Genomic DNA, 25,429 nt, shown 5'->3' with positions numbered 1-25,429 from the left:
AAAAAAAAAAAAGCTCTTTAGTACATTTTCTGATCATTAATATGCAGACATAATAACCAAAGTATATTAAATAGATTACTTTATGATTGGTATGGAAATGGGTTCCTGTTAATCACAGAATATGGATATAATATTCAAGTAGTGAATTTAAGACACAAAAATGTTAGAGGATTCAAATAATATAAATTTACCATAAAATTATCATTTTTATAAGCCTCAAGCTCATCATTATAAATATAAATTACTGATCTTTCGTTTTATGAAATTACTAATAAAGAATTTCATAATTCAAAGTGACAAAAACATCAGAAGCATCTTGTTTGATTCAGTCCTTATTAAAAGCATACTTACTCTACGAACTGCTACTTGATTGTTGCAAACAAGTACACCTCCTACAAATTCAGCTTGAATCCCCTCCCGTAAAAGAACTTGCTTGAAGTCTGATAGTCTTGGTTCATTCATAAAAACTGACTGATGTCCAGGAACCTTGGATGAGGTGAAAGGGAAAAGAATAACTTCAAGTAAAATACCAAACACAAGGTTGTACTGTATAAAAAACTCTACATGATCTCTAAAATATTTTCCATTATTCCCTGAAGTCCTTCAACAGATTGTTTCAAGACTGTAAATCACATTCCAAATTTGTTATTCTGAATCTTGCTTCATTATTTAACATTACAAAGCCCTTCACATCTTCTAATGTTTCACAATTTTATTAATCATGCCTCCTAATAAAGGAGAAGTGTGATGTTATACTCTTCACTCACACACTTGCCCAGAGAGGGTCAACTAGAGGCCAAGAAGCAGTAATGAACCAAAAATTCCTTTTTCACATCTTAGTTTCCTTTATTTTTAGTGTGGAAGATAATTCTTCCTAAATCCCATTTCCACTTTCCCTCCTCCCTCAGAGTGAATGCAATGGATGCCATGGGTTCAGAATCAGAATGTCAAGTGGATCTTGCCTAATGCTTCAATTCCTTAAAATTGTTCTGAAAAACACTAGCTTTAGAGAGAAAAAAAGATTCTCTTAATTCCTCCTCCTAATTTCAAGAGTAGTACTAGAAGGGACTCCAATGACAGGCTATTTCTCTGGTCTCAGCCCTATAGCAGGGCTGCAGACTTCACCTGACAAGCCATGTGGGACTCTTACAGTTTTTAATACTGTTCTAAGTTTCATTACCTAAAATCTTTGCTAATGAACTAGATACCTCTTGAGAACATGTAAATACTAGCCTAGAATTATAATCAAACCTAATAAAAGATTTCTAACTGTACCAAAACCAAAAGTGAATTAAAATGAACTGAAAATGCACAAAAATGGAATGCAAGAGAATGACATTCTCAGGTGATCCCCACAATCAAACTTGATATTTAAAAATCCACACTGAAGGCTGGGGATATAGCGCAGTTGGTAGAGTGTTTGCCTCGCTTGCACAAGGCCCTGGGTTCAACCCCCAGCATCACAGAAAAAAAAAAAAAAAAAAAAAACATCATGAAACAGAAGATTTGCTAACGGTTTCCTTTAAATTGTTACTAGCCATAGAGAGCTGACACACATACAGAAACACGCCTTGATTCATCTTTTTAAAGAACTCCAAAATTAGCCTATATAAGATATACTTTAAATAGTTAAAAACATACAAGGAAAACTAGGAGAAGGAAAACTTAAGGAAGCGACAGAAAAGGCATGGGCTCTTACCTCATGCGGTGGCAAAGGCTCCAAGGTGGGGATGATTTCACTTTCTTCACCCGTTTCTTTCTCATCATCTCCAAACAGACTTTTCATGGCCTTTTGCTGAGCTATTACGCTGGCATCAGAAGGAGCGTCCACCTGCATCTCTGAGTCTTCACCATCATCCTTTAGTTCTCCTTCTTCTAAAATAACTCCTGTGTCTACTTTGGAAACTCTCATGTCTAAGACACCATCTATCCATGCTAATTCAGCATCTTTTGCCTTACAAAACTGAAGGGAGCTGACAAGTGAATCTTTTAATCTCACCTGAATATGCAAGTGGGAGGGGGGGAGATAACACCCAGAGTATAAATTAACAAATAAAATATAACTGCTTAGTGTCATTTTCTAACTCTAACATACGATTAAAATCTGAAAATCTTTCATTCATCTGATCCTCACAATGAATGACCTGTAAAGACCTAATTTCTTGGAAGATCATCAGGGTTCTTATCTACTTTCCAAAGTGCAGGTTTTCTTAACCCTGACTACACATCAGAATTACATGGCAATCTGTTTGTTTGTTTTGAATATTAACACCAGGACCTCACCTCCAGTGGTACTAATATAACTAGTGAGATTGAGACCAGAGCACTCAGATTGGTCTCATGTGTATCCAAGGCTGAGAACCACTGAGCGGTCTCCCGTCTGGTGCTTGGTGTACTTTAGTTATGAGCTGTTTGTGCTTTCCTGAACATACCATGCAGTTTCACACCTCCATGTTCTTGGAATGCTGCTTCCTCTTGCTCTGCTCAGAATAACTTTTCTGCCTGGGAAATTCTAACCCTTGTTTTCCTCCCCCCGATACAGACCTCACCCCTACTTTAAACTGTCACTTTGTCCCACAACCAGATTAAAGTTCATCTCTCCTCTATACTAATCCTGTTTTCTATGCCTGACTCCATTTCTCCATTTGTTTCAATTAGAAGAACCCTGATATCTGTGGGGTTTGTTTTGTTTTTTTTTTTTACTTTTCATTCTTGAACACTCATCATTCTCTTTATTTCTATACTTTTATAAATACTGTTCCCTCTGCCTAGAACACTCTTTGCTCCTCTTTCCTACTCCATCTGTCCCGACAAACCAGCTGCATCCTAGCAGATGTTCAGATTAGTTATTTTCCAGGAAACCTTTCCTACACCTCCAAATATGGGTGGGGTCCTCCTCTTTCCATTCTCACGGCATTCTGCACTTCCGCTAGTGGAGATCTAAGTGTGTGTGAAACACTACTGACTTGTAAACCCACAGACTATCAGATACGCTAAGGCAGGAGCCACACAGGCCTCAGCCCCCTCCCCCGGTACTCCAAATGTATCTGTCCTAATATGCAACAAAAGTACTTATTTCTAAGAGGCTCAACTGTCAGCATATTTACCTGGTAGATGTGTGTTTCACTGGTGGCATCGACTGTTTCGTGTAGCTTTGGCATGTACACTTTAATATCCTTCCCACCAAACGCACGGCAGCACTCTGCCAGATCTTGACTGGCCTCTGGTGGGCCATGGACAATGATCAACTGTCGTGGTTTCATCTGATTAATGATTTTCTTAATGGAATCCCCATCAGAGCGTCCTTCATAGTCTATATAAGTAACCCTGGCTCTGTAATTAAACATGATTATTCAAGCTTACTTTTCCGATAAAAACTAGGCTTTCTAAAAATGAATTTTATCATCAGTAAAGAAACATACAATATATAAAATGATGATTTGAGAAATACATGTTATATTGTTAACAGCATTAGTTACATCTTGGCTATACCAAAGTATATACAAAAGATATCCCTGCAACAAACAAACCAATTTGCTCACTGAAGACTCAAAAAAAAATTTCCAAAATAATCACTTATTGATATTATTAACATATACTAAGTAAAAGGGAAAAAAAGGTTACCTACTTCAGATCATATTAAATTTTCTAGACATTAGCACACTGGAGATGTTTGAGTCAAGGAATACATTTTGTGAAATGAGCAGTTACTAAGAAAAATTAAATTTTTGAGCTGTATTACTTTCTTCCACCTGTTTTTGCACTTACTAAAAGGCTAGAAATAAATGTTTCTCCAAGTAAATGTAAAATTTCCTGTTCAACTTATCCCCCTCCAACCACTAAATCAATTCTTTTGGTATTCAAATATTGTTAATGAAGAGAAAATACCATCATTCTTCACAAGTCTTTTCATTGAAAAATAAATTATTATTACCATTTTTCTGGCACTGGGCATTGTGCATGCAAGTCAGTGCTCTACCACTGATATTAAAATTTAAAAGCATAAACTTACCAGAGGACATTTGGAAATTTCATTTTTGAAACAAGGTAAAAAGACTTACTTTATTTCAATAGACTCTGTTGTAGAAATACACTTGGTAGGAACATCAGATAAATCTTGATCCATGGGTTCATCTCCATTTGTCAAGCCAGATTCTAATTTGCTTTTTTCTTCTTCAGTAGCTTGAAGTTCTGGCACTAAGAAATCCTCTGGTCTAAATAATAAATCTCTAATCAGAAGTAGTAAAAAGCAAGCTAATATTATATAATACATATAACTAACTAGTAGGTGGCATAATTTTTAGACTCCTCACATTATTTTAAGACTTAAATATGCATTTGATCCAAAGCCAGGACAATTTCATAATATCAATTATCAGATGACTATATATGTTACGTTTCTCCTAACACTAAAAAATGCTCTTTAAGCACATCACATGGACCAGTGAAAGGCCTCTGACAGGTCATTAGAAGACCTCAGTGGCTATAACAAGTGCTGTCATAAGCTGGTCCTGCATTAAAAAAAAACACTTTATTTTTTAGTTGTGGGTGGACACAATAACTTTATTTTATTTTCATGTGGTGCTAGGGATCGAACCCAGTGCCTCACACATGGTAGGCAAGCATTCTACCTCAGAGCCACAACCCAGCCCTCATGCATTCTTATCAATCATTACTTTTGGCCAATGTTTGTGGTTTCCTTCATCAAATCCCAATACCTATAAATCTCAGAACTCCTCTAACGTACTTAAGACCCCCAGTTACTTCCTTTCTGCCCAAAGAAAGCAGAAGACTATTTGCACAACACTGAAAAGGTTGGCATACAAAATTGTTAGCTCCCTCATAGCCTTCATCTTAATTTCAATGTATTATTAACACATTGCTCTTTCCATTTTTACTTCCAATATCAGAATCCTAACCAAAAGTAAAACCAAAATCATCTTTTAACATTCTCTCTAACCTCCTATAACTGTCTATGCTTTACTCCCAAATCCATTCCCACTCCTGAGAATCCAGATCTCCTCACAAAACCCAGGTAGTCCATATCTCCAACAACAATCTAAAGAGTAACAGCAGCAGTAGCAACCACTTAAAGCACATTTATTATGAGCCAGATTCTATACTAAGTGCCTGAGAAACACAACCTTATGCTGGGGAGTATAGCCTGAGTCTAATCCTTAGCATCCAAAATAAAACCACCACCAACAAAAAGCAACCTCGTTTAATTCCTATCACCATTTTTCAGATAAGGACGTTGAAGCTGAAGAGCACAGTCCATATGTTAAACACACAGGCCACTTATCAAGTGGAATAGTAAGCAAACTCGCTAGAGTGTAAGTTATGTTTCCTCATTATTTTAGACAGCCAAGTAGAAATGGTATTTTCCTAATTATACCCAAGAATGACCTAAGTCATTCTACATGCAGAAGACAGCATTATGGAAGAAAGAAAGAAAGAACAAGAAATACAGAGAAACAAAGCCAGGTGGAGGTGTAAGCCTGTGGTCCCAGCTACTGGAGAGGCTGAGGCAGGAGGACTGCTTGAGCCCAGTATTTTGACACAAGTGAGGACAACAGAGGGAAACCTGGTCTCAAAAATCAGGGAGGGTTGGGGGGGCCCTAAGCAATTTAGTGAGATCCTGTTTCAAAATACAAAATGAAAAGGGCAGGGATGGGGCTGGGGATGTGGCTCAAGTGGTAGCGCGCTCACCTGGCATGCATGAGGAGCTGGGTTCAATCCTCAGCACCACATAAAAATAAAATAAAGATGTTGTGTCCACCAAAAACTAAAAAAAAAATTTTTAAATATTAAAAAAAAAGGGCAGGGGATGTGGATCTGTGGTAGAGCACCTCAGGGTTCAATCTCTGGTATGAGAGAGAGAGAGAGAGAATATGAATAGAAAAGTAGGAAAAAACTGGATTGTGAAAGACACTGTGATTACGCTGAGGCACCTGACATCAACCAGGGAAACAACAGAAACTGCACCCTGAGGATTTCTACACAGGTTAGTGGTGTATTCAAATCTGCAAACAGAACATAATTTCAGTAGTTTTTCTAGTAGTGGGTGTATATTTCCCATGGTTCATCTCATATTCCTCTTGTAACTAAATCCATTTCCTAAACTACAATTACCACTGCAAGTTCTTTTTATCCTATGTCCTTCACCCAAGCATGGCCATTACTTCTCTTCTTAAGTGGGGGAAAGTCTAGGTCATCTTTTTAAACTTTCCCTATAACTAAGTAATAAAACTATCACTTCTCCCTTAATATTAATTCTCCAATGTTCCTCAACATTTCTATGTTTCAAACTATAAATCTACATCCTTTAAGCCAAGATGCTCAGAACTTAAAGTACATGGTGACCAAAAAGACTAAATCACTGTGTTTAATTAAACACTGGATCCTTAAATAAAAAAAGGTTTTGTTGTGCTCACATACTTGATGATCTCTCCATACTCGTCCCATTTAATCCTTTCTTCTGGGGCAGGAAACATGGGATAAGATTTCTTTGCCTGTTTGAAGAAGCTTCCTTTTCTACTCCCTTCACCTTTCATCATCAGGTCGTGCTTTGTCTTATGAGCTGACGGCTGGTCAATATCTTCCTCCACATCACTCTCATCGCTGGAATCAATATCTGCCCTAGGAGGAATTTGGAATAGATCAAGGTAACAAACATCCAAACAGATTTTGAATTAATATTTTTAAAACAGTCACTGAATTAACATTCAATATTATTAATTCAATATTAATTTGAGTGATATCATAAAAATACTTAATATGATTGGATCAGTATTTTATAAAACATTAACTGCCAGTTCATAAATATGTTTAATACTTTAGCCATTTGAAAGATGTAACAAAAGTAATGAAGTCCTAAGAAAGTTGAAATATTTTCAACTGAATGTTTAAGTCTTAGAAATACATTCCAAATTACATACATAAAATTGTACTATTTATGAAAATAACTCACTCTTTTGATTGTTCAAGTTTTTTAGCAGCTTCCTTCTTTAGCTTCTCTTTTTCCAAGTATTCTTCAAGTTCTTTCCCTTCAAGCTTCACACGTTTCCTCAACTAATGAAAAACAACAGACAAAATATCAGTATTGGGGGTTAAGGCAGTGGGGTGTGAGATACATCATAGTTCTAAACTGATTCATCATCTTTAAACTTTTCTCTGAAATTAAACAAATTTCCATTAATGTAATTATAAATCCTATTTAGATTAGTACTAAAATTGAGTTGTTTTACATCTAAGGTGGGTTTAATTGAAACCGGTTAAAAAGCAGCGGGCAATCTGAAAAAGAAAATACAGGTTAAGTATTTTTATGATTTGGAGTAGATGAGGCAAATAAAACCCTTATGTGACATAAAGCTCAAAAGACAGAACTAGGCGTGGTGGTGCACACCTGTTATGCCATCTGCTCAGGAGGCTAAGACAGGATTGTGAGTTCAAAGCCAGCCTCAACAACTTAGCAAAGCCTTAAGCAACTTAGCAAGACTGCATCTCAAAATAAAAAATAAAAAAAGGCTGGGGATGTCGATCAGTGGTTAAGTACCCCTGGGCTGAATTCCTGGTAACAAAAAATTAAAAATACACCAATAACAAAAAAAAAAAAAAACCCTTTAAGTCTCACCAAATTAAAAGAAACAGAAAAACAGTGGCATATCAGAAGCTACTTTTTCCTAAGAGCTCTTTCAAATCAAGAAAAAGGGGGTTGGGTGGTGGCTCAGTGGTAGAGTGCTTGCCTGGCATGTGTGAGGCACTGGGTTCAATTCTCAGCACCACATATAAATAAATGTTCATCGACAAGTAAATATATTAAAAAAAGAAAAAGATAACACATCATAAAGGACAAATATATATAAAGCAAATCCAGTAAAAACATTGAAAACTGAGGAATCTGGGCATACTATTTTTGTGACTTTCCTGTTAAGTTTGAAATTAGTTCAAAATACAAAGGAAAAAAAGTTAAACCAAATTCAGGCACTTCTAATATAAGTGAATTACATGTTTACATAGGTATCCCACATCTGTCTAGTAATTTATCTGAAAACAAGTTTCATTACAGTGTCTTTTTTTCATTACAGTTAGTAACTCACATAGATACTTTATTCATAAATAAGTTTATTTTGTTTTTGTGGTGCTGGGGATTGAAACCAAGGCCCTGTGCATGCAAGGCAAGCACTCTACCAACTGAGCTATATCCCTAACCCCCATAAATAAATTTTAATAAAACCTTTACCTTCATGATTTATTATGCCACTGCTATCATAAACTTTGGTTTCCACCTGTCATTTATAAAAATTTTTTAAAAAATGCATGTGGGGGGCTCGGTTTCAATCCTGAGCACCACATAAAAATAAACAAATTAAATAAAGTTTTGTGTCCATCTACAACTAAAAAGAAAAAAAAAAGGAATGATATACTTTCTCTGAATCCTTGGGGTTTATAGAAAATGGGGTTAGGGATGTAGCTCAAAGGTAGAGCACTTGCTCAGCATGCACAAAGCCTTGGGTTCAATCACCAGCACCATTAAAAACTAACACTGGGGCAGGAATTGTGGCTCAGTGGTAGAGCACTTGCCTAGCAGTGAGGTTCTGGGTTCTATCCCCAGCACCACATAAAAATAAAACTAATAAAATAAGGTATTGTGTCCATTTACAATTAAAAAATTATTTTTAAAAAATCTTAAAAAAACTAACACTACTATAATGTACACTTAAACATGGTTAAGATAGCAAATTACATGCATTTTTTACCACCACCACATAAAAGATGGCTTTGGTCACCTTTTATTTTTATTATTATTTTATTTATTATTAAGGGAATGAAAAAGTAAAAATAGAAAAACCAGTTCAGAAACTACTGCAGAGTCTAGGCAAGACAATTAGCATTGGGCTAGGATGAGAGCGGAAGAGAGAGAGAAAAGTAGATAATACAGGATACGTCAGGCGGTCAGGTCAATGTAACTTGCTGAACTAGGTGTGGATGTTGAGAGAAAAGTTAACAAAAAAAAAAATAAGTTGAATGATCCATGCATTAATAACCTGTACAGGACACTGGTTACCCCCAGGGATAGGGAGAGACAGATTCAGGAAGTAGGTGTATGTGGGGCTGATTCTATTTCTTGAACTAGGTGCAGGCTATACAAGTGTGTTCAATATGTGAAAAACATCACACACTATACTTATGATATGCACATTTCAGTATATATTATACTTCAGTGAGCATTTTTAATTTTCTAGATTTTTGGCTCGAGTATAAGAGGAAGCTTTCCCATGAGGAAGACAGAGAAGAGCAGGTCAGGAGGAGGGGGGAAAGGTAAGTGTAAAAATTGTTTGGGATGTGATCAAGTAGAGGGGAAAAATGATGAATGATGGAGAGAGAAGAGATAACTGCAGAAGACATATCCCTAAGAAGGTGAGCAGGGAAAGAATCCTCAACACAAGTATTACTTTTTAAATACTAAAAATTTGTCATATCCTATTTCAGCTGCTTCGGATTTCATGAGGACACATTGGAATGTCATTTTCTTCAAAGTTTTAATATTTTTTTATTAATTCCTCAAGTGGCATATCAGGCCTAATTAAATTTCTAGTAATTAAAATTTTTAAATTCAGTATTTTATATCTCATTAAACTGCTTTAAGTACTTCTGAGTTTTTAATTTTGTATTTCTAAGCTATTAAGTAACCTAAGACAGTATTTTACTTTGATATACTTTCTCTGAATCCTTTGCTCAACAATTCTGTATTTACAGTCAATACATATCAGATATTATTTACTAATATTACAGTTTTCTTATAAATAGGTTATATAAGGCAAAGATACAACTTAGCTTTTAAAAACCAAATGATCTTTTAAATGGTTGCTATGAAGACAAAATGAAAAGTAATCATCTAAAACTTTACACAACCCTGGCACTTATTAACCAAACCATCCAATATCGATGACTATAAACAGTAGAGTCAATGATACTAGTTTTGGGAAAATGACAGATCTGATGGATTGGTTATCAAGCCAAATCATCTTTTAGCATCTTGGTCATTCTGCTAATTGTCTGCTAAGGCAGCAGGTCTGGATGCAGGAACAGGTTAGTATATTTAGTGACAATGAGATACAGGAATTCCTGTCTGACTACTTCTACTTCTCTGCTACTTTTCAGACAAGATCATGTGCTATGAATAACAGTGTATTATAGGACATTTAAGGAATCAGAGGCATAAAAATGTCCTTACTAGAGAGAGAGAAAACAAATATCCTATACAATATAGAGTGCTAGTACTAGGTGCCCTTTTGAGATGTGAAGTCATGAAAATATAGAAAAACCTGTCCACACGGTCACATTGAACTCCAGTGAAAAAGCTGCTTGAATGCAGGTACAGACTAAGCAAATAGTTTAGTGCCAAGGCTTTGCCAGGTGAGTAAAATAAACAGAAGAATGGTAAGAGATTAAAAGGTGTTTACTAAATGATTAATCACGGATCAATGACTCTAAAAAAGAATGCTGGACAGTGAGATTCACGAACTGAAAGTCTCAGTGGAACCAAAGAGCTCTTGGCATGGGAGTAGAAGGGAAAGTCAGCTGTAAGATCAGAGTAGGGGAGCTGAGGTAGAGAGCAGGAGAGGGGAATGGACAGCCAGGGCAGAGTGGAGGAAAGCTCACCGAGAAGAAAGGCATAAGGAACTGAGAGGACTAAAGAACTGGACAGAGCAGCCATGTGGACGCTCAAGACAACAAGAAAGGAGTCCTGAATAAAAGTGGGCAAGCAGGCCATGAACTAGGGTCTAAAATCACTGATGAGTGACAGAGAACAACCACAAGATTAAGAAATGTCAGAAACAAAGAGGGATTTGTATATATATCATCAGGTCTGATGGTATAAGCTGCAAAGAAAAGAAAAATGGCTTAAAAATTGTAGCACAGAACAAGGAGACTACCCAGCACAAGAAGAAATGAGAAAAGGAAAAGCCTATCTATTTAAGAGGCCTACAGAAAAGAACACTATGCGAAGCAGCCAGATTTCAATTAGGGAAAGCAAAGACAGGGAACTTTTCAGAGAAAGAAGATACTGTGTATATGTATTCCCTCCCAGTATGATTCTAGAAGGTACCCTGCAGGAGTTTAAGATTGAGAAGAGGCTTGTAAGTTTGTGCTGTAAAAGGTTCTCTAACTCAGCCTTAAAAAAGAATGAAATTATGGCATTTGCCAGTAAATGGATGGAGCTGGAGGATATTATGCTAAGTGAAATAAGCCCATCCCAAAAAACCAAAGGCCAAATGTTTTCTCTGATATGGTAATTCACAATAAGGAAAGGGGGGCTAGGGAACAATAGAGTTATGACCAGTGGGATTCTACATCATGTACAACCAGAAGAATGAGAAATTATCCTCCATCTATGTATGATGATGTAACAAAGTACATTCTACTGTCATGTATAATTAAAAAAGTAAAAAAACAAAAAGCAAAAAAAAAAAGGCTCTCTACTGTTATTCTTTTTTTTAATTTTTGTTTTTCTTCTCTACTGCTATTCTTAAAAAAATTCCAAAACAATTTCAAGTTTTGCTTTTGGTCCCTGATTTTTATACATTATGCATAAAATATCCCCAAACAGTAATACAGTGTTTGCTCACCTCTATTTCTGTAATTTTTTCAGAAGGATTATCAATTAGGAAACGTGCTAAAGTCCCAGGAGTAGTTCTATAAGTCAGAATGATTGAGTTTTTAGGGTCTTGACACCACTGAATAAAGAGATCCCTTGAAAATCCACATTCCAGGTCAGGTTGGCTGGCAAGTACAACTTTGGGGCTAGGCACACGAGCCAAGTCAGAAAGACCGTGGCACAAAGAGAGATGGCGAAACTGAAATGGATTATTTCTTTTGTCTTCAAAACATCTCATCAATTTATCACTCATCCATTCTACCTAATATAGGAAAAAAAGATGACAATTATTAGAAAATACTGTAACTTCAATGTATTCTAAAACAGTCAAGGAATTCAAGTTCTATCTTGTTTCAAGTCTTTTTACCCCACAGTAGCTTAAGTCTATACCATTTGATAAGCAAATTGTGTTCCCCATTAGTTCCTCGCACCCCTAAAAATTTCATCCTTAAAAATCAAATTCTGTACTATTTCATTATAAGTGAATATGTTCTAAATAAGTGAATATGTTCTAAATAAGTGAATATGTTCTAAATAAGTGAATATGTTTCATTATAAGTGAATATGTTTCATTATAAGTGAATATGTTCTAAAGTGTATATGTTCTAAATAAATAATTTACCCTACAGACTGATATTTTAAGAGAAACACCTTATTCAAAAGAAAGAACAATGAATTCTAATATTTATATCCTATGAAGTAGGATATATATTTATCCCCATTTTACAGACTGGTAGAACAAGAGTTAGAAGAGAAGCATCCTGCTTACTCTGTAAAATGGAGGCAAACACTACTTCATAGGGTGCATGTAGATTAAATAACACATACATATAAAGCACCCATAGCCAGTAAACAGTTAATGCTAGCTATTATTATTAACCATCCCTACAGAAAAATGAAATACAAAAGGCAATTAAGACACTAAAATCCATAAGCCCAATCACTGTAGCAAAGTTCTTTATTATGGACAATAACAAACCTGGGACTTAGAAAACTCCACCACATTATAACTGACATTATTTAGGAGTGCCAAGGAGTAAACACCCAATCCTGCATCTTTAGTTCTCCAGATCTGATCAAGAAGTTGAGCAAGTTCCAAAACTCTGCCTGCAGTGTCCACTGCTATTAATACATTTCCATCACCCCGAAGTGTTTCCAGGACATTTGCTAGAAAACAGGAATGTAAAATCTTTGTAGTTCAAAATTAATACTTTGCTATAAAATTAAAGACAACTCTGTCTACCTTTTTTTATGACAAATACTATAATTTATACATAAGCAATTACTAGGTCAGGTACAAAGTGAAAGAATTTTGTTTAAGTCAGCATAACCATTTTTTTTTTTTTTTTTTTTGCAGTTGTATCTGGACAGCTTGCCTTTATTTTACTTGTTTATTTTTATGCAGTGCTAAGGATCAAATCTAGTGCCCCACACATGCTAGGAAAGCACTCTGCTACTGAGCTATAGCCTCAACCCCAGCACACCCACTTTTGATTCTGTTAAATATATCTTCATAAGAGTAAAAAACAATACCATTAACTCTCAATTTTTTAAGTCATTGAAAAATTATAAATCAGTAGTTCCTAACATTTTTATGTCAAGTCCACATAGAAAGTGGTACTTGTAACACTGGGAAAATTTAATGACTAGGTCAAATGCAACCAGCTTGGGGCTTCCAGGTCATCCTGGACTTACCACCTGTCTAGCCCAATGAAGTTTGTTAAGATTAATTACCAAATTTATATGTACATTCAAACACATGCACATAATTTTATACATCTGTGTGTATATATGTGTGTGTGTGTATATATATATGTGTACATATAAAATATATATTTTGTATACATGTAGAATAAAATATAGATCATATTCTCATATTCTCTTCCAACAAAAGCATTTTTATAAATAGATTTCTTTGCTCTGGTAAAAGTCTTAGAAATACTTGGTAAAAGCAAACTCTAGCAAATATACAAACAAACAAAAGCAAGAGCTTTCTAAAATCAGTGAATTACAGAAATGCAATATACTATTTATACTTAAAAGAAATTTTTTTTTTTTTGTAATTATAGATGGACAGAATGCCTTTATTTGTTTATTTTTATGTGGTGCTGAGGATCAAACCCAATGCCTAACACATGCTAGGCAATTGCTCTACCACTGAGCTACAGCCCCAGCCCTAAATTAAGGTAGTGGTTATTAACATATGTATTTAATATATATGTAAATATTGTATTAACATAGTGAAATCTAATTTTCCCGTTGAAATCTCATACAACTTATAAAAAAAAAAATGAAGTGAAGCAGCTCAAACCAAAGCAGAAGTGAACCATAATGGCTCAGAGGCTCTTGAAGACCAAGATGACTAATTATAATTAAAACACCCAACACCAAACCAGAGGACTATTTGTACCCTCATATCTTCTAGTTTTCTTTTAGAGTGTGTTTTTCTATTAAATATGTATGAGGTCTTTATATACCAGTAGCGCCCAGGAGAGCTAACTAGCCATGTGTTGAATGGCAGGGAGAAGACAATTCACATCCATTCCACAAAAGCATTTTCTTATACAAAATACTGAGGTGGCCATATATTTCTTCAAAAAAGTAGTAGTTACCAATCTCTTTTGACTAAGTTAAACACAATTCACAGTGATTCATGCTACCATGCACTCACACAGCTCTTTAAAGGGGACAGTGGATAATACATACTCAGAAGTTGTTCATCTCTCTGTTTTCTTCTAGGCTGCACATATGTAGCATTAAATGAATCTGTGATAAGTAGAGAGGGTCTGCTTAGCATTTCCAGGGAACATCCATTTAAGTGGCTATAACAAAGTTTAAGAAGAATATTTTATATCATTTCAAATAAACAATAATAGCCTCTCTTAAAAAAAATAAGCAATTGCTTTTAAAAGCATTTTTTATTTCCCTGGTTAATATATTTGCTCGTTAATTTTTTGAAATCTGATAAATTCAAAATGTATAAAGAAAAAAAAATTTCAAGATTACTGATATACTATTAGGTTCATCCTTCTAAGCATATAAATTTTTCTATGCATATACATATGCATTTTTTAAAATTTTTTATTCTGAGACAGGGTCTCATTAAGTTGCCCAAGCTGGCCTCAAATTTGTGATCCTCCTGTTTCAGTCTCCCAAGTTGCTAGGATTACAGGAACAACCCCACCATGCCCAGCTTATGTGTACATTTTAAAAAGTGGCTATCCATGTATGCTTTTACATTCAGTTCTATATCTGCTTTTTTTCCCCATTAAAATTTTTTCCTAAACCTAATTTTTAACAATTGTGAAAACTTTCTATCAAGTCTATACTACGTTTATTTGATCATTTCCTTTTATTGATATTTAGGTCTCTTTTTGCCATTATATCTTTCAAAGAACATCTTTATAAAAAGCTTCAGTTGCATTCTGATTGTTTTTTAAGGACACATTCCCAGAAATGTATTTATTAGAATATACAAGTATTACTAAATACTAGAATATTATATATATAAATATTATATATGTATCATATATAAAATATATAATATTTATCTTTTTAAGTTATTTGTTCTAACTTGTTATACATACAGCAGAATGCATTTTGATTCACAGTACACATATGGAGCACAATTTTTCATTTCTCTAGTTGTACATAAAGTAGAGTCATACCATGTGTCTTCATATATATTATGTAATGTATTTATATATTTATATATAAATATATGTATGTGTGTGTGTGTACATACACACACCACCACACACACACAACTACATTTACTAGAATATACAAGTATTCCAGAAAACTCCCTTTTCCAGGAAGGTTTACCAGAAAGACTGACTAACTCATGAACTCACCAATATTACTTTCTTTTCTATTTAATTCTAAGGCATTTGAAATTTATTTTGTCATATCATAAAAGACACAAATTAATTCTTTTCCAATATTGTTAAGTTCGTTTACCATTTACTCAAACATCCACACTGTCTTCATTAATCTATGATTACAAGAGTCTAAACTCGATCTATTAGTTTTAAATATTTCTTAATATAAAGACCTTGAGGCTACTTGTAATATAAAATATCGATGAACAATGTGTAGATATGGCAAAAGAAACCTGTAGGAAACCAAACACCAAAAATGTTAAAATAATGCTGTACCAAATGAAATATGTAAAATTATAATTATTGTGTCCTCCTTTAAAGGGAATCTGACATTATTAGAGCTGATAAATTCAGCAAAATAGCAAGAAACAAAATGAACATACAAAAATCAACACTTTTTCTATACACCAATATAATGAACACTCTGAGAAACAAAGCAGAAAAACAATTCCAGTCACAGTAATTAAAAAAAAAAAACACCCAGGAATAAAAATAAACAAGCAGATAAAAGACCTATACACAATGAAAAGTATAAAACACTAAGAAAGAAATTGAAGACATTAGATAAATGGAGTAGAAGGATTAATACTGTTAAAATGGCCATACTATTGAAAGTAATCTATAGATTCAAGGTAATCCCTATCGAAATATCAAAGACATTGTTCATAGAACTAGAAAAAAGAACTCTAAAATTCATATGGAACTACAAAAGAACCTTAAGAGCCAAAGCAATCCTGAGCAAAAAGAGCAATGCTGGAGGCATCACAATACCTGATTTCAAAACATACTATTGAACCACAGTAACAAACAGCATGGAAAAATGTGGAAAAAACAAATAAACAAATAGTATGGTATTTACATCAAAATAGACATGTTGGTCAAAAGAATAAACTAGAGGACCCAGAAATAAAGGCACTCATCTACAGGTAACCGATTCTCAACAAAGGTGCTAAAAACATATGTTGGAAAAAGACAGCCTCTTCAACAAATGCTGCTAATAAAACTCAGACAACCATAGGTAGAAGACTGAACCATGCTTCCCATCTCTCACCCTGTACAAAAATCAACTAAAAAATGGATCAAAGACCATAATGTAAGACCTAAAACTTCTAGAAGAAAACATGGGAGAAATACTTCAAGACTTGGCATAGACAACAATTTTCTGAACAGGATTCCAATAGCTCAGGAAACAAAAGCAAGAACAAACAGGATTATTCAAATTTAAAAAGCTTCTGCACAGCAAAGGAACCAATCAACAGTGAAGAAATGGCCTTCAGAATAGGAGAAAATAATGGCCAGCTATTTATCCGATGCAGGATTAATATCCAGAATAAAAAAAAAAAAAAAAACTAAAAAAAAAAAAAATTAACAATGAAAGAACAAGTAATCCAATTAAAAATGGGCAAACAACCTGATTAGACACTTCTCAAAAGAAGTATGAGCCATGCCTGGTAGTGCTCACCTGTAATCTCAGTGACCTGAAAGGTTGAGGCAAGTGGATCACAAATTCTAGGCCAGCCTTAGCACCTTAGTGAGACCCTGTCTTAAAATAAACAATAAAAAGGACTGCGTATAGCTAAGTGGTAAAGCAAACCTGGGTTCAAACCCTAGTACAGGGAAAAAAAAAAAAGTAGTATATGAATGGCCAATAAAGATATGGGGGAAAAATTTCTTTAGCCATCAGGGAAATGCAAATCAGAACTACACTGAGGGCTGGGGATATGGTTCAGTGGTAGACCAGGCATGCACAAGGCCCCAGATTCAAGCCCCAGCACTACCCAAAAAAAAAAAAAAAAAAAGCACTATATTGAGATTTATCTCACCCCAGCCAGAATGATCACTGTCAAAAGAACAAAAACTAACAAATGCTGGCTAGAGGTAGAGACAAAGGAACCTGTATACCCTTGGTGGGAATGTAAATTAGTACCAGCCACTAAGGAAAACAATATACAGGTTCCTCAAAAAACTAAAAATAGAACTACCATATGATCTAGTTATACCACTCCCAGGTACTAATCTAAGGAAAATAAAGTGAGCACACAAAAGATACACCTGCATATCTATGTTTATTGTGGCACTATTCTCAACAGCCAAGATATGGAATCAGCCTCGGTTCCCATCAACAGATGAATAGATAAAGAAAACATGGCATACCCAATGGAGTATTATTCAGCCATAAAGAAGAATGAAATCATGTAATTTGCAGGAAAATGGATAGAACTATAACATCATGTTAAGTGAAATAAGTTAAACACAATGACAAGTATCATGTGTTTTCTCTCAATATCTGTAGCCATCAGGGAAACGCAAATCAAGAGAAAAAAGACCCTGAAAGTAGAAGAACTATTAGGGAAAGAGGAGGGGATTATTGGGGAACAGGATGAGATGACAGTAGAAAAGAGGGTAGACATGATCAAAGCACAATATATAGCCAGGTATGGTGGCACACACCTGTAATACCACAGCTCAGGAGGCTGAGGCAGGAGGATGGAGAGTTCAAATCAGCTTCAGCAATAGCGAGGTGCTAAGCAACTCAGTGAGACCCTGTCTCTAAATAAAATACAAAATAGGGCTGGGGATGTGGCTCAGTGGCCAAGTACCTCTGAGTTCAATCCCTGGTACCCCGCACCAAAAAAAAAAAAAAAGCACATATATGGCTGGCTGCAGCGGCACTCTCCTGTAATCCAAGCAATTGGGAAGGCTGAGGCAGGAGCACTGCAAGTTTGAGGCCACCCTGGACAACTTAACAAGACCTATCTCAAAATAAAAATTTTCTAAAAAAAGGTCTGGGAATGTAGCTCAGTGGTAAAGCACCCCTGAGTTCAATGCCCAGTAACCAGCCCCCCACACAACACAATATTTGCATATATGGAAATATCATAGTGAAAACCATAAATCTGTATATGTGCTAATAATTATAATAAAAAATAGTTATATGTAATTACTGACTTAACAACCCTCCCACAAAGACTGTTAAATAGTAAACCAAGAGCATAAAATCTAATTTAATGTACAAAAATTCACTTCCTCTGCAACACATGCAGGGAGACACCTATTTTATAGAGTGCATACACAAATAAAATCACTTTTATGTCCTGTATCAAACTTTCCCCTTACAAAGCAGGTAATAACAAAAACATTCACTATTTGGTGCTTTTAAGTTACTCTATATTTCTGGTTGGAGAGAAGGAAAAAAAACCAAAACATTGCTTCTAATTTTCCCTTCAAATAAAATAATACCAATTGCAATTTCTTTTGTCTTGATATACCTACATCTCCCTCTTGTGGTTGAAGTCAACTGCATAAACAATTTCTTCTTCTCCATCTTTGACTATTTTCCATATTGTTCCACCTATCATGTGACCAGCTGGCAAAGGTGTGATAGACAAGCCATGTCCTTTACCTATGTCAACAAGATAATGACAACATTCAGATTGGTTTCACAACCCTAAAGAAAGGTTGTATTTTAGAAATAAAAATGCAAATAGTGAAAAATAAGTCTGGTGGGATGGCTGGGATTGTAGCCCAGTGGTAAAGCACTTGCCTAGTATGTGTGAGGCACTGGGTTCAATTTTCAGCACCACATATAAATAAATAAAATAAAGGTCCATCAACAACTTAAAAAAAAAAAAAGTAAATCTGACTCTCCTATCCCCATTTCCTTAATGAAGACAAACACTTGTCACTTTATGATGTATTTTTTTATATTTTAATTTTTTTTTAGTTGTAGTTGGACACAATACCTTTATTTTATGTGGTGCAGAAGACTGAACCCAGCTCCTTGCTAGGCAAGCGCTCTACCACTGAGCCACAGTCACAGCCCCTTATTATGTATTTTTGTGGAGATATTTGTACTGATAAACAGAAGGTCAGAGATTATACTTTAAAGTCAGCGCACTATTAAATTACTTAATAGGAACAGATAAGATTCAATTAATTAATTTATTTTTTGTGGTGCTGGGGACTGAACTCAGGATCTTACACATAGTAGGCAAGTGCTTAACCACTTCAGAACATTCACAGTTGTAAATTTTAATATTTATATCGTACAAACAATTATCAAGCGTTTCCATTTTTGCTAACCTTCAAACAGAAAATAAAAATATAAATCTCATTAAGGAAAAGAATTTATCCTATGGAAAAACTAAATACAAGCAAAACTATTAATACTATTCTTAGTTTCTTGTTAAATCCCAACAGTTCATTAGTATACCATTTTTTCCCAACGCTGGCATGATCTCTGGAGTTCATTTCAAAGAAAATCTCTAAAACATCTGTTTATATCATCAATATAGACTTAATATGACATCCTGACCTAATTAAAAAATTAACTTTTTATATCCCAATTCTAGAATTCAGTCATTACAGTACTTCATTTCCTTTAATTTCTACATTTGTACATCTGAGCTACTCAATCAAACCATAAGCCCCAAGGAGGAGGATCTGGACACATTTCTTTTGTTCATTTTACACTGTCAACACCAAAATAAGCCTTTCCCAAGCTAAATATAAGAAGGTCTGAGCTATTAAAATTGTTAGTTTTTAGTTTGGCATACTTTTAAAATCAGGAAGTTCAGAGTTCCATGTCAAGGCAGAAAATGCTAACGATTTGTCTTCAGACCACAGCACCCATAAATTTTTTTTTAATGTTTATTTTTTAGTTTTAGATGGACACAATATCTTTATTTTTTACATTTATGTGGTGCTGAGGATTGAACCCAGTGCCTCATGCATGCTAGGCGAGCATTCCACCACTGAGCCACAACCCCAGCACCTACTCATAAATTTTAAGATGAATCCTCAGTATTTTTCAGAGGATTAAACTGCATGAGTCTGGGCTGAGGATATAGCTCAATGGGAGAGCACTTGCCTAACACACGTAAGGCCCTGGGTTTGATCCCCAGCACCAAAAGACAAAATCCAAAACAAAACAAAACCTCTATTAGTACAACTATTTACTAAACTATTTACTACAGATAATATTTTTTACCTTTCAAATTTACAATCTGAGAGAATTTCAGCTGCTGTATTTTATCAAAGGCCGCATCCACATCATCTAACGTAAAGAGTGTAAAATCTTCTGTATTGTGTCGAGACTAAAAGAATAACACAAACAAAAGGTTAAAAATGATCACTGATGAGAATATAAAATTTTTTTCTTAATTGTTCAAATTACCTGGTAAAGATCATACATGAACATCTGTCCCATTTTATAAACAGGAATGGTTGCGTAGATGGCACAATTGAGCCCCAACTTTCCCACAGCGTACGGGAGGGCACCCAGATGGAGAGGATCCGGGTGAGACAGCAGCACTGCATCGATCTGGTGAACATGCCTGGGAGAACACAACCAACAGTGACCACTTTTTTATTCTTGTATTTAAAGGCAAAGGTAGAATAGTCAAAACTATTCACCCATTCTGGACTGAAGACAATACTGGGAAACAAAGAGCAAAATGAAGAGCTACAATTACGACACCTGTGAATTTCAATCGTAACTAACCACGCTCTACACAGAACAAAATCATGTCATAAGCTGCATCTAAACATGATGTCTAGACACATTTACAAAAGAAAAAAGGAGACACCACAAATAAGGTGATCTTAAAGGGCTATCTTCTATGTTACCATTTTAAATGCAATAACTCAGCTTGGAATTTCAAAAATTGGTAAGGAGGAGATATTTAAATGGTCTCAGATTTACGGATTTTGTCTCAGCTTTGTAGGATGGTGACCAACAGCACATTCATTAGAGTAAATACCAATTAATCAATGAAGCATACATTCTCACTGACAAAGGAAATTAACAAGTGATTTGGGGTTTTTTTCCCTTCACATTAAGTTTTTAAAAATGTTTAAGTCTCCTTTCTTTCAACAATTAGCACAATTCTGCAAAAGTAGCCGAACTTATTTTATTTGTTTGTTTATTTTTGGTAGATTAGGATCCTTTTGTAACTCGCAGCTATTATTCTGAGAACTAAGGCACAATGTTAGGCATCACGAGATGCAGGAAGTGAGCTATCAAAATGCAACTGCAATGCAACTTCAGGACTTCCACGTGGAAGGTAGAATAGTCAAAATTTTTAACAAACTCTTCCTTTTTCCAGAAATTAAGGAACAAAACTTCTACTGCAATCTACTAGCCAAGTAACAACTAACTTAAAATTTTGCTGAATTTTAATAAACAAAGCTTATAAGTCAATTGAAGTTAAAACAGTAACTATTTAGGGCCAGGGCTATGGCTCAGCGGTAGCACACTTGTCTGGCATGAGTGAGGCACTGGGTTCGATCCTCAGCATCACATAAAAATAAAGGTATTGTGTCCATCTACAACTAAAAAAAAGATTTCCAAATGGTCACTATTTAGCTTTTTTGGCTTAAATAAAATTCTTTTACTCTGAACTAAACTAGTGAAAAGACAGCAACCCTCTATAACATTAAAATGGTATTATAAAAGCATAGAAATAAGAAGCTGATTTTTTTTAAGTTTATTTAATAAAAGTCTTGAAATATGAAATGTAACTTACTTCCTCAGGGAATCTATAATATCCATAGAAAAGTGCTCATCCCAGCCACAGTCCAACAGAAATCTAAACTCATCAACCTGGAGAAGATAGCAAAGAGCAGACTCCTCTTGGACCCCAGAGAGGGTAGTTAATTTGATAATAGATGTCATCTTTTTGTTTGAGTAACAGTAACCTAAAAAGGTCCCTTCAAAAGAAAAATATAATTAAACAAAAGCACATTCTAACATATAATAGACAAATTATTTCAAATTTGTAAGTGAACAGAAATTCCATAAAGATGGAAAGCAAATATATTTTAAGACCCACTTCTGTTATTATCAAGCTTAACAATGCAAGCATAATCCTACACTCCTGTTTACAGTCTTTCAGTGTTTCCCCAACATGATGAAAAGAAAATGAGATTTTGGAATCAGACAGATCCAGATTTGAAGGTACTCCTATGTGATTTGGAGCAAGTTAATTAACCTTTCCTCAATTATACATTAATTATATAATATTTATGTAAAAAGGATATTGGAGATTTCAAATAATAAGTAAATTACCTAGAACAGAGACTACCACATCTAAGTTCCTTCTAAATGAAACCATTTACTGAAATAATGAACTCATTCCTCAAGGTCAATCTGTTCCCCCTTTACCTTGCTCTATGATGACATTGATTACATTGCACCACAGTGACTGGTTAACATGTCTTTCTCTTCTATTAGCCCAGAGGTCCTTAAATAAATAGACCCCTTCAAGAATCTGATAAAAAGCTATGGACCCACCTTTTCCCTCCACAATCCTCAAAACACTAAGAAACCCCCAAAATACATATGCATATAGAAATTCACATACTTTACAGAGTTAAATGTTAACAACCCTTGCTCAGGCACATAGTAACTAAAAAACAGAGTTGTATCTTATATTTGCAATTCCTAAAACAAAACCTGACACACATTCCTGATGGAATGCATGTTTTTTTTTTTTTTTAAAGAGTGAGAGAGGAGAGAGAGTGAGAGAGAGAGAGAGAGAATTTTTAATATTTATTTTTTAGTTCTCGGCAGACACAACATCTTTGTTGGTATGTGGTGCTGAGGATCGAACCCGGGCCACACACATGCCAGGCGAGCGCGCTACCACTTGAGCCACATCCCCAGCCCTGGAATGCATGTTGAGATGCCTATTACATGCATTTCTAAAAGATATATCAGGGACATATCTATGGGGATTTAGGACCTAGAACACACTGTGTATTAGTGAACAAATGTCACAAAAGTATTTATTAACAAAGTTCAACTCCAGAGCAATATTTCAGAATTTAGCTCCTTAAGATAAAATCAGCCTTTCCTGGCTAACTAGGCAAGTAAGAGAACACTGAATTACTTATGATCTCTCACCACCTACCCAAGTCATCAGCAAACTAAGGTTAACTGATGGTCTACCTTCCACAACCAGCTCACTAGAAATTAATCCCACCACATCTGCTATTCTTGTTTACCTGAGTTACAGCAAAAACTCAATGACCTCTAGGTTGTCCATTATCACTGATGCTTTTATCTCCTAGTTGGACCCAATCCCCTACTTCCTCTCAAGTCCTTTTGGTATACTCTCTGAAACTATGCTTACACCCACCTGAAACTTCAACCTCCTTTTTGATTATCTTCACAGAAACCTGGCTATTCCCTAATGATGCAACTTCTTCCACAGCCTTCTCAAGGGCTTTATTTTTAGATCTCTCCATACTTCATCTCAAAAGCAAGAAGTGTGTTCCCTGCTCCTCAATGCAACTTCCAAATTATGTCTTCTCCTTCCCCTTTCAAATACTCCAGTCCTGAAGAAGCTCACGCCAGCAGCTAGTTCACTATTAGCCTCCATAGCTCCTCCTCAGCATCGGTATCTACTAACCCGACCTGATTCACTGAGGACTTTAGCTCCTGGCTCAGTCTTTCTCCCAGTAACTTCAACACTGACCTCTCAGTTCCTTGACTTTTTTGATTCCCCATAACCTCCATTTCACTTCAGCCACCCACCCTTGACCTTATTACCACCTGTGCCTATACCCCTTTTGCCTTCAAGCATCTCACTACCGCTGCAAAAAAATCCTTTGAGCTCCACTCTAATTCACTGATCATTCTTCACGATGCACAATGCCCTTGTATCTCAACCCAGGTCCTCACCTTCAGTTCATGACCCATTGTGATTACTTTGCAAATGTTCTCAAATATCTTGCTTTTCTAGTGTTCTTCTTTGTACTCATCCTCAACCTTGATTAACTCCTACATTCACTTTGTCAACTCCAGCAGCTGAATTTTGGGGGGGAGGATCACACAAATGTGCTATTTGCTTTTTAAATTCACAGCCAAAGATCTCAAACAGATTTAAGTACTCCTGTCATTCCTACTCTTCTTCATAGGTTGACTTTCCATCTCAGATTATTTCACTCCTCTTTCTGCTCAACCATAAACCTGTTCTATTCCTCCCTACTCTCAGGTGATAATCTCACTTTCTCGAATCTACATCTATCAATCTGTCTGCACACACACTGTGGTCTCCTGCTATACATAACAAATTGCCCTGTCTCCATCCAAGGCCATCCCTCTTGTACCTTATCTCATCCTCATTGGCCTTCTAACTCCTGCTTTTTTTAGTCATTTCCTCTTTCCCTACATGTATCACTGACGTGCTATTCCCATGAGCATACGAAGACACTCTAGAATTTCCCAATTTATAAGACTCCTCTTAACCCTACTACTACTACAGAATCTCATTTTTCAGAGCAAAATTTCTCAGAATATTCATGTACAAACATGTCTCCACTTCACCTCATATTCACACTACCAAATCTGAGAAGCCAGAGGTTTATGCACTAACTCAGGTTGTGTGGAGGTTTATGGATGGCCTTCATCCTCTGATACAGTTTGGTACTAACCACTACATTTCTCAAATTTCCTTTTACCCATTGTGACCAAGATTTCTAAATAGACTGTACAATTTCCTTGCCCCCAATTTATCCCGCAACATTCTTTGACCACCCTGAGGTCCTTCTCTACTCCTGTTACATTCTACAACATCATTCTCTCTCAAATTACTTAGTGCTGTCTATAATTGCTCTTTATTTACTTGCTTTTTGTCTGTCCTTTTCTCTCCTCCTAATCCCAATACTAGAATGTGAACTCCTTGAGGTTAGAGAACTTATTAATCAATATTCCAGTGTCTCCATGTCATATTTAGTGGTGGTCAATGTTTCTTATATGAATGAATGGACATGGCTAAGATTAAATGAGCTTAGTGCTCTTACCACACCATTAAGAGTTACCTATTTACATGTTTATCCTTACTTGAGAGAGCTGAGTGTAGGACTATACTTGATCTATTCA

At 35.4% G+C, this 25,429-nt stretch overlaps 1 protein-coding gene across 1 annotated transcript in view; it reads right to left on the bottom strand.

The window, feature by feature from the left end:
• CPSF2 (cleavage and polyadenylation specific factor 2) overlaps positions 1–25,429 on the bottom strand; it is a 30,427-nt gene that overhangs the window by 910 nt on the left and 4,088 nt on the right. The window contains exons 4-16 of the mRNA XM_081292664.1: positions 22,071–22,254; positions 20,720–20,879; positions 20,534–20,639; positions 18,817–18,946; positions 14,369–14,484; positions 12,642–12,829; positions 11,634–11,924; positions 6,971–7,071; positions 6,439–6,639; positions 4,062–4,214; positions 3,108–3,333; positions 1,700–1,999; positions 352–486 (exon numbers count right to left, since the gene is read on the bottom strand). Coding sequence (XP_081148790.1) covers positions 352–486; positions 1,700–1,999; positions 3,108–3,333; positions 4,062–4,214; positions 6,439–6,639; positions 6,971–7,071; positions 11,634–11,924; positions 12,642–12,829; positions 14,369–14,484; positions 18,817–18,946; positions 20,534–20,639; positions 20,720–20,879; positions 22,071–22,219 — 2,256 coding nt within the window. The 5' untranslated portion in view covers positions 22,220–22,254. The remainder of the gene's footprint in view (positions 1–351; positions 487–1,699; positions 2,000–3,107; positions 3,334–4,061; positions 4,215–6,438; positions 6,640–6,970; positions 7,072–11,633; positions 11,925–12,641; positions 12,830–14,368; positions 14,485–18,816; positions 18,947–20,533; positions 20,640–20,719; positions 20,880–22,070; positions 22,255–25,429) is intronic.

Source organism: Spermophilus citellus (genome assembly GCF_964194105.1).
Source record: "Spermophilus citellus genome assembly, chromosome: 4".
In the NCBI taxonomy this organism is placed as follows: domain Eukaryota; kingdom Metazoa; phylum Chordata; class Mammalia; order Rodentia; family Sciuridae; genus Spermophilus; species Spermophilus citellus.
This window is presented reverse-complemented; position numbering and strand designations above follow the sequence as displayed.